The sequence below is a fragment of the Lissotriton vulgaris genome, chromosome 2_1, assembly GCF_964263255.1.
Source record: "Lissotriton vulgaris chromosome 2_1, aLisVul1.2, whole genome shotgun sequence".
In the NCBI taxonomy this organism is placed as follows: Eukaryota; Metazoa; Chordata; class Amphibia; order Caudata; family Salamandridae; genus Lissotriton; species Lissotriton vulgaris.
In genome coordinates, this window is record NC_141687.1 from 2070146288 (window position 1) to 2070158568 (window position 12281).

At 43.2% G+C, this 12281-nt stretch overlaps 1 protein-coding gene across 1 annotated transcript in view; it reads right to left on the minus strand.

The window, feature by feature from the left end:
- The window catches only part of TMOD2 (tropomodulin 2), a 307731-nt gene that overhangs the window by 108710 nt on the left and 186740 nt on the right, over positions 1-12281 (minus strand). The window contains exon 4 of the mRNA XM_086958298.1: positions 186-308. Within this exon, the coding sequence (XP_086814424.1) occupies positions 186-308 (123 nt within the window). The remainder of the gene's footprint in view (positions 1-185; positions 309-12281) is intronic.

Below are 12281 nucleotides of genomic sequence, written 5' to 3' on the forward strand. Positions count from 1 at the left end.
ATAGACAGGGAGTAGCTAATGCTGCCTCAACTAGGAGTGCTGGTAATTTCAATTTACCTCTAGAATACGTATCTACCTCACAAAAAGAACATCCTATGTGGTTCCTTGTGACTATGGGTTATTTTGAAGGGACACAATAATGTATTTTGCTAGTAACTTCTTCAACACGTGTACAGTATACTGACCTGCAAGATCACTCAGTTCGGTGTCAGTCGCGCTAGCTAGTGCTTCTTCCAGCTCTGGATCCAGGGTCACCTTTTCTTCTCTCAGGGGTTCGATTGGTTTGTACTTTGGTACAAAAACTTTTCCTGTCAACAGAAAAGAGAGAAATACATACAAATAAATGCAGACTTCAAAATTGATCAGGGGAACTACTCTGACTCCATGAACTACACCAGCTCCCGATACATGAAGGTGCTCAATTCAAACTCCTCACACAGTGGCACAGTACTTCTCAGGTAAAATCAATAAAATATATACAAGCTTCGCCAATCATGTAGAATCGGCTTCTGACTTCACAGAAAATGACAGTCTTATTAAAACTCTAAAGTGCCTCAAATCTTTTGAAGTTCCCCCGTACGAAGTCCTGTCTAAATTGTGTAATAAAATCAAATCAGGCTCTCCCCGAGACCCGGCGCCTCCGAAAATCTTAGCTGAAGCCTTCCCTGCTCTAGAACCTCATTATAGACATCTACTTCAGATTTCATTCTCCACAGCTTGCCTGCCGGCGGATTGGAAACAGGCAGTTGTACTACCAATCAAGAAAAAGCCGAATGTCAGCCAAGACATTATGGACAATCTCCGGCCAATTTCCCTGCTACCATACTTAGCTAAGCTAGCCGAGAAAATTGCTAACATCCAACTCATGGAACATCTAGAAGAACACGATGTTTTCCATAAATCCCAATCGGGCTTCAGATCCAACTTCTCAACGGAAACGGCCCTCCTCAGGGCCACTGAAACCCTACGAGAGGGAGCAGACGAGGGCAAGATCATGGCCCTCATCATGCTCGACCTCAGTGCCGCGTTTGACACTGTAGCACACTCCATCTTGCTACAGTGTCTAAACAAAGCCGGAGTAACCAACAGGGCACTGGGATGGCTGAAAGCATTTCTGATCGATAGGAGCTTCCAAGTCCAAAGAGGGACTTCCCTCTCAGACAGTGTGCGGCTTGAACAGGGGGTGCCTCAGGGTTCGGCCCTGAGTCCCACCCTGTTTAATCTATACATGGCCCCCCTGGCAGAGGTGGTGCAATCGTTCGGCGTGGAGCTTGTCTCTTACGCCGACGATACGCAACTTTTAATATCTTTGACGCAAGCCCCATCCACGGAAGCCGCGAACTTCAACAACTGTATGAGCAAGCTGGCCTCTTGGATGACAGAGCACTGTTTAAAACTGAACGGTACCAAAACAGAGGTCATAATCATTGGAGGTAATGAGACCAATTGGACTAAAGAATGGTGGCCCACCTGTTTGGGTCCTTTGCCCCCTCCCAGCCGGGAGGCGAAGAACTTAGGAGTCTGGGTTGATAATAAGCTATCTTTTGATAGCCATATAAAAAGAACGGTAGGCAAGTGCTTCGGAGTGATGAAGACTCTCAACCGTACCCTTGACTTGCTGCCTCTCAACTCCAGACGGACTATGACGCAGGCGCTAATAACTTCCCGAATTGATTACGGGAATGTTTTACTCTTAGGCACTTCAGAGAAAAATATAAAGAAATTACAGGTCCTACAAAATTCGGCAGCACGCCTAGTATTAAGACTGCCCCGCAGAGCCCCTTCACGACCCTCTCTAGCAACTCTCCATTGGTTGCCTATCAAGAAGAGGATCATTTTCAAAGCTCTGCTATGGTGTCACAAGATTCTCCATAACAAGGCACCTGCCTATATGTCCAATCTGGCTTTGCCATATGAACCCAACAGAACCCTCAGATCCAAAGGTACAGGTCTGCTCAGAACTGCCCGTCCTAAAAAGGCCAGAATGGGAGGCAGATCCTTCCGCACAATGGCAGCGAAGCACTGGAACCTCCTGCCCATGGACATCCGAGTAGAGGTGAATGAGACCTCCTTTAGGAAGAAATTGAAAACTTGCCTCTTTAATCAGTGATAGGTTCTCCTTCTCCTCAAAACTCACTCTCTCCACAGCGCGGGGACACGCCGGGAGGCGTCACCAGGCGCTTTACAAGCTCCTTTAAACAAAATAAACACACATTCAAGGACTACACAACTCAGGCCCACCTACCTGAACAGTCGAATCTCTTTCCACCAAACACCCAGACACCTCCACTCAGCAGGACTCCTACTTGCACACACCCCAGGCATAGAGAGAATGCTATAATATCAGGAGGACGGGAGTTCTCTTGCATCACTCCTAAAGCCTAGACCTCCCAATCCACATCAGAGTCTCCTCCTCTCTTTGTGAATTCTGCAAGAAGCTGGAGTCCAGGCTTTTCAATTAACCAACTTACTGTGGGCAGGGCTAGGCACACTCACACCTGCTCAGCGCCAGTAATCCTTTGCAGACAATAGTGCACTTTACAAATACACGTAGCGTAAAAATGGCAATCCCTTTTATACCAATGGAAAATGGTTTTGTAATCACCTGTGAATATGAAGTCTTTATTTTTCGGTACATCACTAAAGAAAGAAGAAGGGATGTTTTTAGAAGTCTAATAGTGAGTGTATTGCGTCTAAGATGTACAAACACCCTGCACAGAGAATTTGATATTGCATTTGCCAGAATTACATACTGCATATGCTTTGTTCTATAAGGTATTTTGTAATAAATATTAATTAAGAAAATATATTCCAGAGTCAGTGTGGCTCTGTCTGTTTTAAAATGCTTTTATGCATTTTAGTGTCTGGGGGAGATGAAAAAGGAATGAGGTGAAATCAAAACAAGGAAGCATAGGCATCCGGCACCCGACATTCTCTAGGGCCAGCGACGAGCATCTAAGCAAAACCCTGAGCCATAGCACTTATTCCTTTACAAACTAATCATTGACTGGTGGATGCTGGGCAGCTTGAGCTTCTCGCTGTTTTTGTGTGTCACCCTTTTCAATATTGGTTGGGATCACCAGGGCTTAAATTAGTGACAATCTGTAATAAAAGTCCAAGTTATCCCGACCGATATCTTGTTTGGGTTTCACAAGTCCTGAAGACAGCACTGGCTCAGAAACCTTGAGCCTCGCTCACAGTGATGTAAACCAGCACAAGTTGTGAACTTACAAGAACGCTGCAGAAATGTTTAATCAGCACAAATTGAAAAAGCATGCAGAATATGACCACTATCAGCAGCTGGTCAGTCATTCAATGGCACGAAAGCAACGCTCTCCAAAGGATCTAACAAGATATTAAGGTGGTCTGGGAAGTTAAGACTGGTCAGTAATCAATCCCACGGGCCAGGGAAAGATGTGCGAGGCTCAGAATCTAACACTGCGAATTCGAGCTGAAACGCAAGATCCTCCTCCACTTCAAAAACCTTCCGACAAAAGTCTTGTGCCAGTTTGAAGACACCTGCAAGCAGACCGGTCCGCTCAGTAGTCATGGATCTTACCTATTTTATCTTTCTGCCTTTTTCAAATAACTGTGATGGGCCTTAATAAATACTATGAAATATCCTCTATATCACTTAGGTACTTTGCAGTTACTCTGCATGTCCTGCTTATAACGCTCTCAGAGTAAATATACTTCAGTCACTGAATTAATACTCCTTAGCTTTTGAATTTCAGATTTGGGGTGCAATCCTCAAATTGATCAGGATCATTTGGAATATGAAAATAGAGGTTCTATGTGATAAATAATCAGGGCTTCGCAAGGGTAACTTACACTACACTTACACATGCAATTTACTCTTTCACTTTTGAGTAACCTTACCACTTTTGGCTAATCACAACATCTGAAAAAGTGTTATGGACGAACCTACAAGTGTAAGTCACGCCTGTCAAAAAAGAAACTGTACTAAGACCAGCACCACACATGGTCAACCACTGATACTGCAACACCCAACCATGGAAAATAATGGAGGTAGCGATTTAAAATAAAACTCCATAGTTATTTGTTTATTAAATTAAATTACTTAAAATAATAAAAATATAATTTAATGTAAAAAAAGTCTAAAAATAAAACATTTAGGGCCTAATTACAATGTTGGTTGGAAAGCCTCCTACCGCTGCTCTATGGTCGACCTAGTAATACTTGTGAGATTTCACTGTGATGTATAATTATTTTACATTGTATATTTTTGTTTTGAATATTATCCATGAGTATTTTGCGAATATCTGTCAATAATAATGGACCACTTCTATTCATGATTCAACAGCACACCCACTTAAGATTCCGGTTTACCATTCTAACCCTGACGGGTTCGCATCCCTCAACATTATACCACCTTCCCCCGGTAATTTTTCCTTTTCCTTTTTATCTTTTCATTTTTAATCTGACCGTAGGTCACATCCATATATTCACTTCTAATATTTTTCAGACAGTGGCAAACACTAATATCACGTATACTTATTCTCCTCGCACCATCGGGAACCATATTGTGAGTCTATCTTCATTCTTTCCTAACCACGTGATCGGAACTTAATGAAAGGATTAAACGCGGTCACCGGCGTAACCGTCCTGACCGGCGTACACGAACAGAGAACGATCGAGCCGACTTTGTGAAGAACTTTCAGGTTAGTCCACGGACTATCCCATGATCAGCACGTTAGTTATTTTGTTTATAACTTTCACACAATACACGTTATTACAATAACATGTTTTTTCAACTCTTTGATCTACAGAGCTGAACTACGCTAATTCGATAAAAACGACACGTAAGAGACGTTTCACAAATTCTGACTTTCACACGGGTATGGAGGTTTTTTAAGGTGACAACCTAACCCCACACTCAGCCACAGCACGAATCCCCTTGTAATCGGCTGCACATACCCCGTTATGCACATACCTATACATAACAATTACTGACAGGCTGTTTGCTTATGTTTTATGTTTATAGTGTCCTTTCCCTGATGAAGGGCCGAATATTGGGCTCGAAATGCATTGGATCTGCATAAAGGATTGTGTTATATGTTGAAAATGGACAAAAAACGATTATCAAATATCTGATATGGAGACCTTTTGCAAATCATTTCTAGAATAAAAACAGTAAATATTTGAACATTCAAAGCGGTGTGTGAATCCTCTATTCTTGGAGAGGAGAAATTGTGTGCACATAAGGATGAGACCAGGGACTCACTGGTCTCACAGTTGTAGTACATTGTAATTGACGCCGTAGGACACTTGACGTTACTTATGGAGCACCTAGAAAGTTGAGAAATTCATTAAATTATCCAAACCAGCTGTGCATCTGCCCTACCAGTATCAGCACTCACAGAGGTGGACAGGAGGGACAAACATCTGCTTCAGCCACACCACCCAGCCCCCCTGGACGGACCACCACTGCGTTCATTTCACCTTCAACACTACCACCGCACCCAGGCCTACTCCGTGCCCGCCACAAAGGAATTGGAGCGAGGTCACAGAGGAACACCTCAACACCGCCCTCCTCCAAGACCCCCCCTGGGCCACGACCAACACCAACTCCACAGCCAAAGAATTCCACTGCTGGATCTCCTGCTGCGCCGACAAGCTTGCACCCCTCCGTCACCCCGCCAAACAACACCCTCCGAAGGCTGCCTGGTTCACCACAGAACTACAAGAAGCCAGGCACTCCTGCAGACACCTAGAGAAACCCTAGTACTGAGAAAAGGGGTCCCAGCAAGTGAAAGCCTAATATATACAAAGTAAGAAACAATAAAGAAACAGTTATTTCACATACATTGTTGTTTAATCACAATGTAAGTATGTCTTAAATAGCACAACGTGTATATATGAATAATTTACACAATATTTACAAGTGCCCCTGGGGGAGGGGGGAGTGGTATCGTGAGGGACAGTGTGGGTAAAGGATGGTGACATAAAACTTGGCCACAAGGCCTCACTATATTCTGTACTTCTTGTCCAACAAAGACAAATGGACTTTTAGTTCAAAGAAATCAATTATGAACATGTCATACTCCACATAATACAATAAATGTCAAGTTTATGGGGTGGAGCTGAAAAGAAACACAGAGCTGTCGACGTTTCGACCCCTTGGAGACGCAGGTACTAATTATTCCCTTGCAGTGGGGTCTTCATCAGGACGGGGGACGGGGCAGGAAACGTCGACAGCTCTGTGTTTCTTTTCAGCTCCACCAGCGATGTTCCCAGCAAAAGGGCGATTTCCCCGCTATCGCAGGAATTTTTATCGCCTTGGACATATGCTTTGCTAATGATGCGATATCTCTGCGATAAAAAGCTACGATAGCCGGTGTTAAGAAAATGAGCGCTAAGCACGCTTTGTGATAGTTATCGCAAAGCGTTGCTAATATGCCCCGACTATTCAGCACACAGGCACTTACCAACACTGGCATGTGTGCATTTCCAAAGCCCAGACTTGGCAGCATCTCAGTACTCTGTTACTGAGGATTATGGTAAACTCCAGGGACGTGCCAGTTCCCCTCAGCACTTGAATGATAACCTGAGATAAATACAGACGATGTGATGAAAGAAAATTGTCTCAAGAAAGAGGAGTTCTGGTGAGAGGGTCTTTATTCCTGGCTGAAGAGCAACAGGAGCCTAGGTCCAGGAGTTGGAAAAGTAAAATGTTATTACAGTAGAGGCAGAGAAAGTAGAGAGAGTGCTAACTTTTCAAACATGCAGTAGGAGCTGCACTAGGAGCTGATAGGTGGGTAACCTCCAGTAGTCATCTCATGTGCTCTACTTAGGGAGGGGCAAGTTAGACGCTGATCTATAACTTGAAACGTACGTAAATGTGACCTCTTTCTCTTAAAAAACAAAAACAAATTGTTCCAATTTGTCTCTACGCTACAGGCCAATCAGTCTTATCCAAAATCACCCCCCTTTCAGCATTCTAAAATTATAATTAGGCACTGAGTTTGAGGAACACGTTATGGTACTTTGCCACTGTCCAATGTGTTTGCCACCTTGTAGAATGGTGGAATACCGCCTTATTTCACACGCAAAACACCCTTCTGTGAGCGCCCACAAAACGATGCCCATTTCCAGCCCACTCTCATTACAAATACATTCTGCTAAATGGCAGTTAACGAGACATCTCTCCAGCAGCAGTAACTCCAAGAGCACTCCTCAGAAAGTCCCCTTTCACTTATATTTATTTTCAATTTCCTGGCACTTACTTCTCAGTGAAATTGCACATGTCTTTTTTTCTAAAGATCAATTTTGTTTCGCTCTGCATAATTGTGCCAATATATAACGTGAAAACTTAAAAACCACAGGCAAAATTACCATTCATGGCGCTCTTCTGATATGACACTACTTATACTGGACAACAACACACTAATAGTGAGTGCCTTGCACTGTGGCTAAACGTGCCACATGCGCCTAAATCCTTTGATGCTTAGGTTCTCGCACACATCCTGTTATCTCAGCCAAACACATTAAACACGCTCACATTATTTTTTTGTTTTTGTTTTAAATTACCTCCAAATATCATAGCCCCACCCTGAGTCACAAAGTGGAGTCAGGCCCCTTGCAGGGCCCTGGTGCCAGGCCTCTATAGAGATTTGTTTCCCAGCTCCCTGTTGCTCTGCTTCAGCACGGCTCCAGGCTCTGTGCTGGGCGTTGCCAACAGGCAAGGTCCAGGGCCTGTTTCTAGATTCCTGTGCTGTTACTTGCTGCCACTCAGGCCAGCGCCTGTCCAAACTTGAAGGTAGCAGGCACAGTCACAAAGTGTCCCTGAGTGCGGTTATAGGCAGCCCCAGATAGGAGGCGCACTACTGCATGATGACAGGATTTTGAAATGTGTAACCCGCCCTCCTCAGCTGTGCCGATAGCTGGGGCAGGCGCTAATTCACACAGAAATGGAATTACAGATAAAAGATACAATATAAATATGCAAGATGTAAACTACAGTGTTATTTTGTTGTAGGCATGACATGGCTTTGTTAGTGGTGCTACAAGGTGCAAGCTCCTCCAATATGGTTCGGGCTACCAGTAGCTCGCGATCGACTAGTTGGAGACACCTGGCCTAAAATATCAAAGTGCCAGCTGCAGACATCTAGTCGCACTAGACTAGGTCAAAGTTGAAAGTTAAGGCCGACCACGCTGCAACACGCTTCGGATACAAGAAGTGGGTTGGGCCCGAAAAATGCTTACCTGCAGACTTAGAGACATTCTTGAAAAAAAATTGTGAGAAGGTACAGTTCAGTTGGACAAGGCTATAGCAGGTGTCCAAGGAGGGAGCGTCAATGTCGGATGGCCTTGGGTCAAAGCCTGGGGGAATTAGTTGCCGAAATGGAAGTCGAAAAACTTCAGCGGGCCGATGCTGAGGGCTGTAGCCAAACATAGTCCCATGAAGTAAGATACCCCTCTGGCGAAGGACCACTGAAATGGATTGTTGCTGCGGAGAAGAACGTAGTTGGAAAAGCCTCAAAGTCAATCTGACCTGCGATGCACCTTGTCCGGATAGATGAGCAGGTTAGCCAAATTTTGTCCAAGTCCTCAGTTTTGGAAAGTGGCCATCTGTGCACCTTTAGCACCACGTCCAAGGGTCTAGGACTGGGGGGACACCTCTTGGGGATTTAGGAGCTACTCAGACTGGGTCCAGGCGTGGGTTCAAGATGGTGGGAGCCTTATAAGTGCCGGTGGCTCTGAACAGGAGGCCAGCAAACTAGCCTCAGGAGTCACTTCTGGTAGTCATGGTTGCAGGCGTAGATGCAGGGCTGAACAGCAGGGCTGGCCTCTGAGGGTTTCAGCAGCAAAGCATTCCTTCCAGGTACAGCAGCAGTCTTTCAAAATGCTCAGTCGGTCCCATCAGCAGGCAGTCCACTGAGAGTCCTTACCCAGGTCCAATCGTGAACTGAAGAGTGGATCTGAAGATTCTATTTTTAGACCCTGGTGCCTTCTTCTGTAAGGAGGGAGAAGCTTCTGGAAAGCTTCTTTGAAGTGCATGGAATTTCCTGACTCATCTGCCCTGGCTTTAAGCTGGCTGCAGTGACAATATAGTGTCATTAAGCCCTAAGTGTGAAGGCAAAGCTCAGGCTATTCAGTTGTAAGTGGGGCTGTCCTCAGCACCACCAATCTCATCCTGCTAGCAGATGGTCAATTGAGGCACACTTCATCCCTCTATTGACTGTGAGGGAGGAATTTACAAAGTCTAACTGCCAGCTACACACAGTCATGTGACCCAAGACCGGCTGTAAGCACAAAGGGCTATGGACAGGAAAATGCCAACTTTCTAAATTCAAAATTATAATGAAAAATCCAACTTTACCATTAAAGAGGGTGTATAATTACAATTTCAAACATCACAAATCTACCTGCTCACAATTTGGAATTACAGCTTATTAAATGGAATAAGGATTCTCCAATGTTACCCTAGGGTTAGGACTCACACTAGTGAAAAACGAAGTTAGGAGTTACTCACTACCAGGACATGTAAAAATTAAATGTGCATTCCCAGCCCTTTTAATTAGACAGCACCCTGCCCAATTAGCTATTTACAGCCTCCCTTAGGGGTGACTTATATGTAATAAAAGCAGAGTTTAAGGCTTGGCAATGGGGTTTAAATTCCAGGTCTACATGGTAGTGTGGCACTACATTTAGGCGGCAATGGCTGGGTTGCAAGATGTTTTAGAGAGCTACTTAGGTGTGTGGCACAATAAGTGCTGTAGGTCCACTGGTAGCATTTAATTTACAGACCCTGGTTTTATGGTATACCACTCTACGAGGGACTCATAAGTAAATTAAATATGCCAATCAAATCATGTTTAGGGGAGTGAGAAAATGCACTTTAGCACTGGATAGCAGTGGCAAAGTGCATGGTGTCCTGCAGCCAACAAACCGAAATCCAGCAAATTTTGGAGAAAAGTAGGCAAAACGTTCGGGGGAAGACCACCCTAAGGCTGACAAGGACCTACTCATAGTCTCGGAATTGCCTATGCCTCTGTGTGCATGCTAGATTAGCATGATGCTGGGGCTAAAATCAAACACTCAGGATAACAGATACACGCAGTCAGACACTGAGGGTAGGTAAACACACCCAGGTACCATGGAGTAGACATTTTCATCCCAAAATAGATATTATGAAACATAGCCCTCTGAGAAATTTTGGGAATTTAGAGAACAGATGTCTGAGTGAGCCAAAAGATGAAGTATCAGTGAATCTTGGAATTATCAAGAATAAATCAATGAACAACCAAAAAGAACAATAGATCATAATGTGCTCACAGGGCAGCGCCTCATAAGCTGCCATTTTTACTTGCATTCACATGCATAAAACAGAAAGAGAGAATCTAGAAAAAGTATTAGTGTGTGCGTTCTCTCAGAATATACTGATCCTCTGCGTTACCATTGAATGAATTTACTGGAAGAGACTGCTGCATCAAATTAATATCCTTAATTCCAGCTTTGGATTCCAACAGTCTGTTTGTGTCACCGTAAGACTTTCACTGCAAATATCGATCAAGATGCTCTAATAATATGATACCTGCATCAAATCTGCTCCTGCCTCAGTGGGCTGGACTCTATAAAGGTTTATTATGAAGATGTATCATGTCAATTGTTTATTACGTGGATAAGTAGCTTTTAGTTGGCTAACCTCCACCGTCCAGGTGTACTCTTGGTTGAGCATAGTGCTTGAACCTGGTCCAATAAAATTTCCCCACTGAAATATAGTAATTTTCTTTAATGTCATTTTTGTGCCATAAATTTTAGTAGGCCAAGGGAAAGCAGGGCCCTAATCCATTGGCTGGCCAATTGTTTTCTGATAGGGATATTTTTGCTTCTCGTTGATATTTTAACATATACTATGTTATGCTAATACATTCCTATATTTAATTGAATCATTTTTCTATTTTATAACATTGTTAATTTCTTATCCACTTTTAATTTTGCCCTTTCGCAGCACATTTTGCATGATTGAGCCTTAAATGTGACCATGCTATGAAAAAATAAAAAATAAAACCCAACAGTATATTAGAGACACTTGGGTACTGGAAAGCTGTCATTTAGCACGTATAATTATTTGCTTACTCTTTAATCTGTACTGTAAGTGGCTTCTGCAAAGGAAAGATCTGAGGCATGACAACTAAAGATGATATTGGAAAGTGATGAATAAGGAGAAATTACTTTACTGACTCACTATGAGACTACTCACTATGAAAAGCACACACTACTGTTAGAGGTGTCTTGTCGCTGATAGCCTGACTGATCTGCAGTACAACAGATGTCTCCAGATCATGCTAGCTAAAGAAACAAGAATTTCAATGAAGACGTGTTCCAGTTAGTGCTGCCTAGAATATAAATGGTCTCTTATAAATGGCCTCTTTCCTTTTGAGGTAAGTTCGATTTCTGCATGACATCTTGGAGGAGATCCTAGATATTCAGTTAACTTCTCGAAGTTGTGATGTATTCCATTTTGCTATAATATTATCTTAATGATGAAGCGAATAACTTTTAGGGCAAACCAAAGCTTAGGATAAAAGTACATTTGTTGCAGGAGCAGATTCTCCATTAGGGCTCTGGGGCCGCGCCCTTCTAAAATTCCAACATGTTTACCTCAAAAAATATTAAATAGATCGATTTATTGAGAGATACCATCATATCTCTGAACAAATTGATGTATGTCAATCTAGGCTGTGTGCCCCAGGTGGGCTGCCCTGCTTGGCTCTGACCATTATAATAAATGGGATTACCCAGTAAAGTCAAAGGACCTGGGTGTCGGTCGGTATAGAAAAACAGTAGTCCTAAACTAATATGGTTCTTCTTGATGCAACCACAATTTTTTCCTTTCTTTTCTATTTCTTCACATGAGCACTAACTTTCACACACTCCCTTCTTCTTGATGATAACCGTGTGGTTATAACATTGTATATCATGCTTTTGAATCATTATTTTTTGGAGTAACCCATCATGACTGAATAAAATGACATTATCAGTTATTTGGTAGTGGCCTTGAAACTTTTTTGCCTATATTCTCATGTGCCTAATGAATATCTTTATACTCATTTAATGGTATTGCTTTGATCTTGAGTCATATTAGTCTAGGACCACTGCCTCGCTCTGAAACAGGAGACGTACACCAGGCACCAAACCAACTGTCTGCAATGTGTTGCTCGATATAAGGCTTACCTATCTAAAGCCCTTCATTGCAATTGTAGCCTATGGTGGTATCCACTGAAGGCCAGTGTCGCTGTCAGTGTCACAGTTTC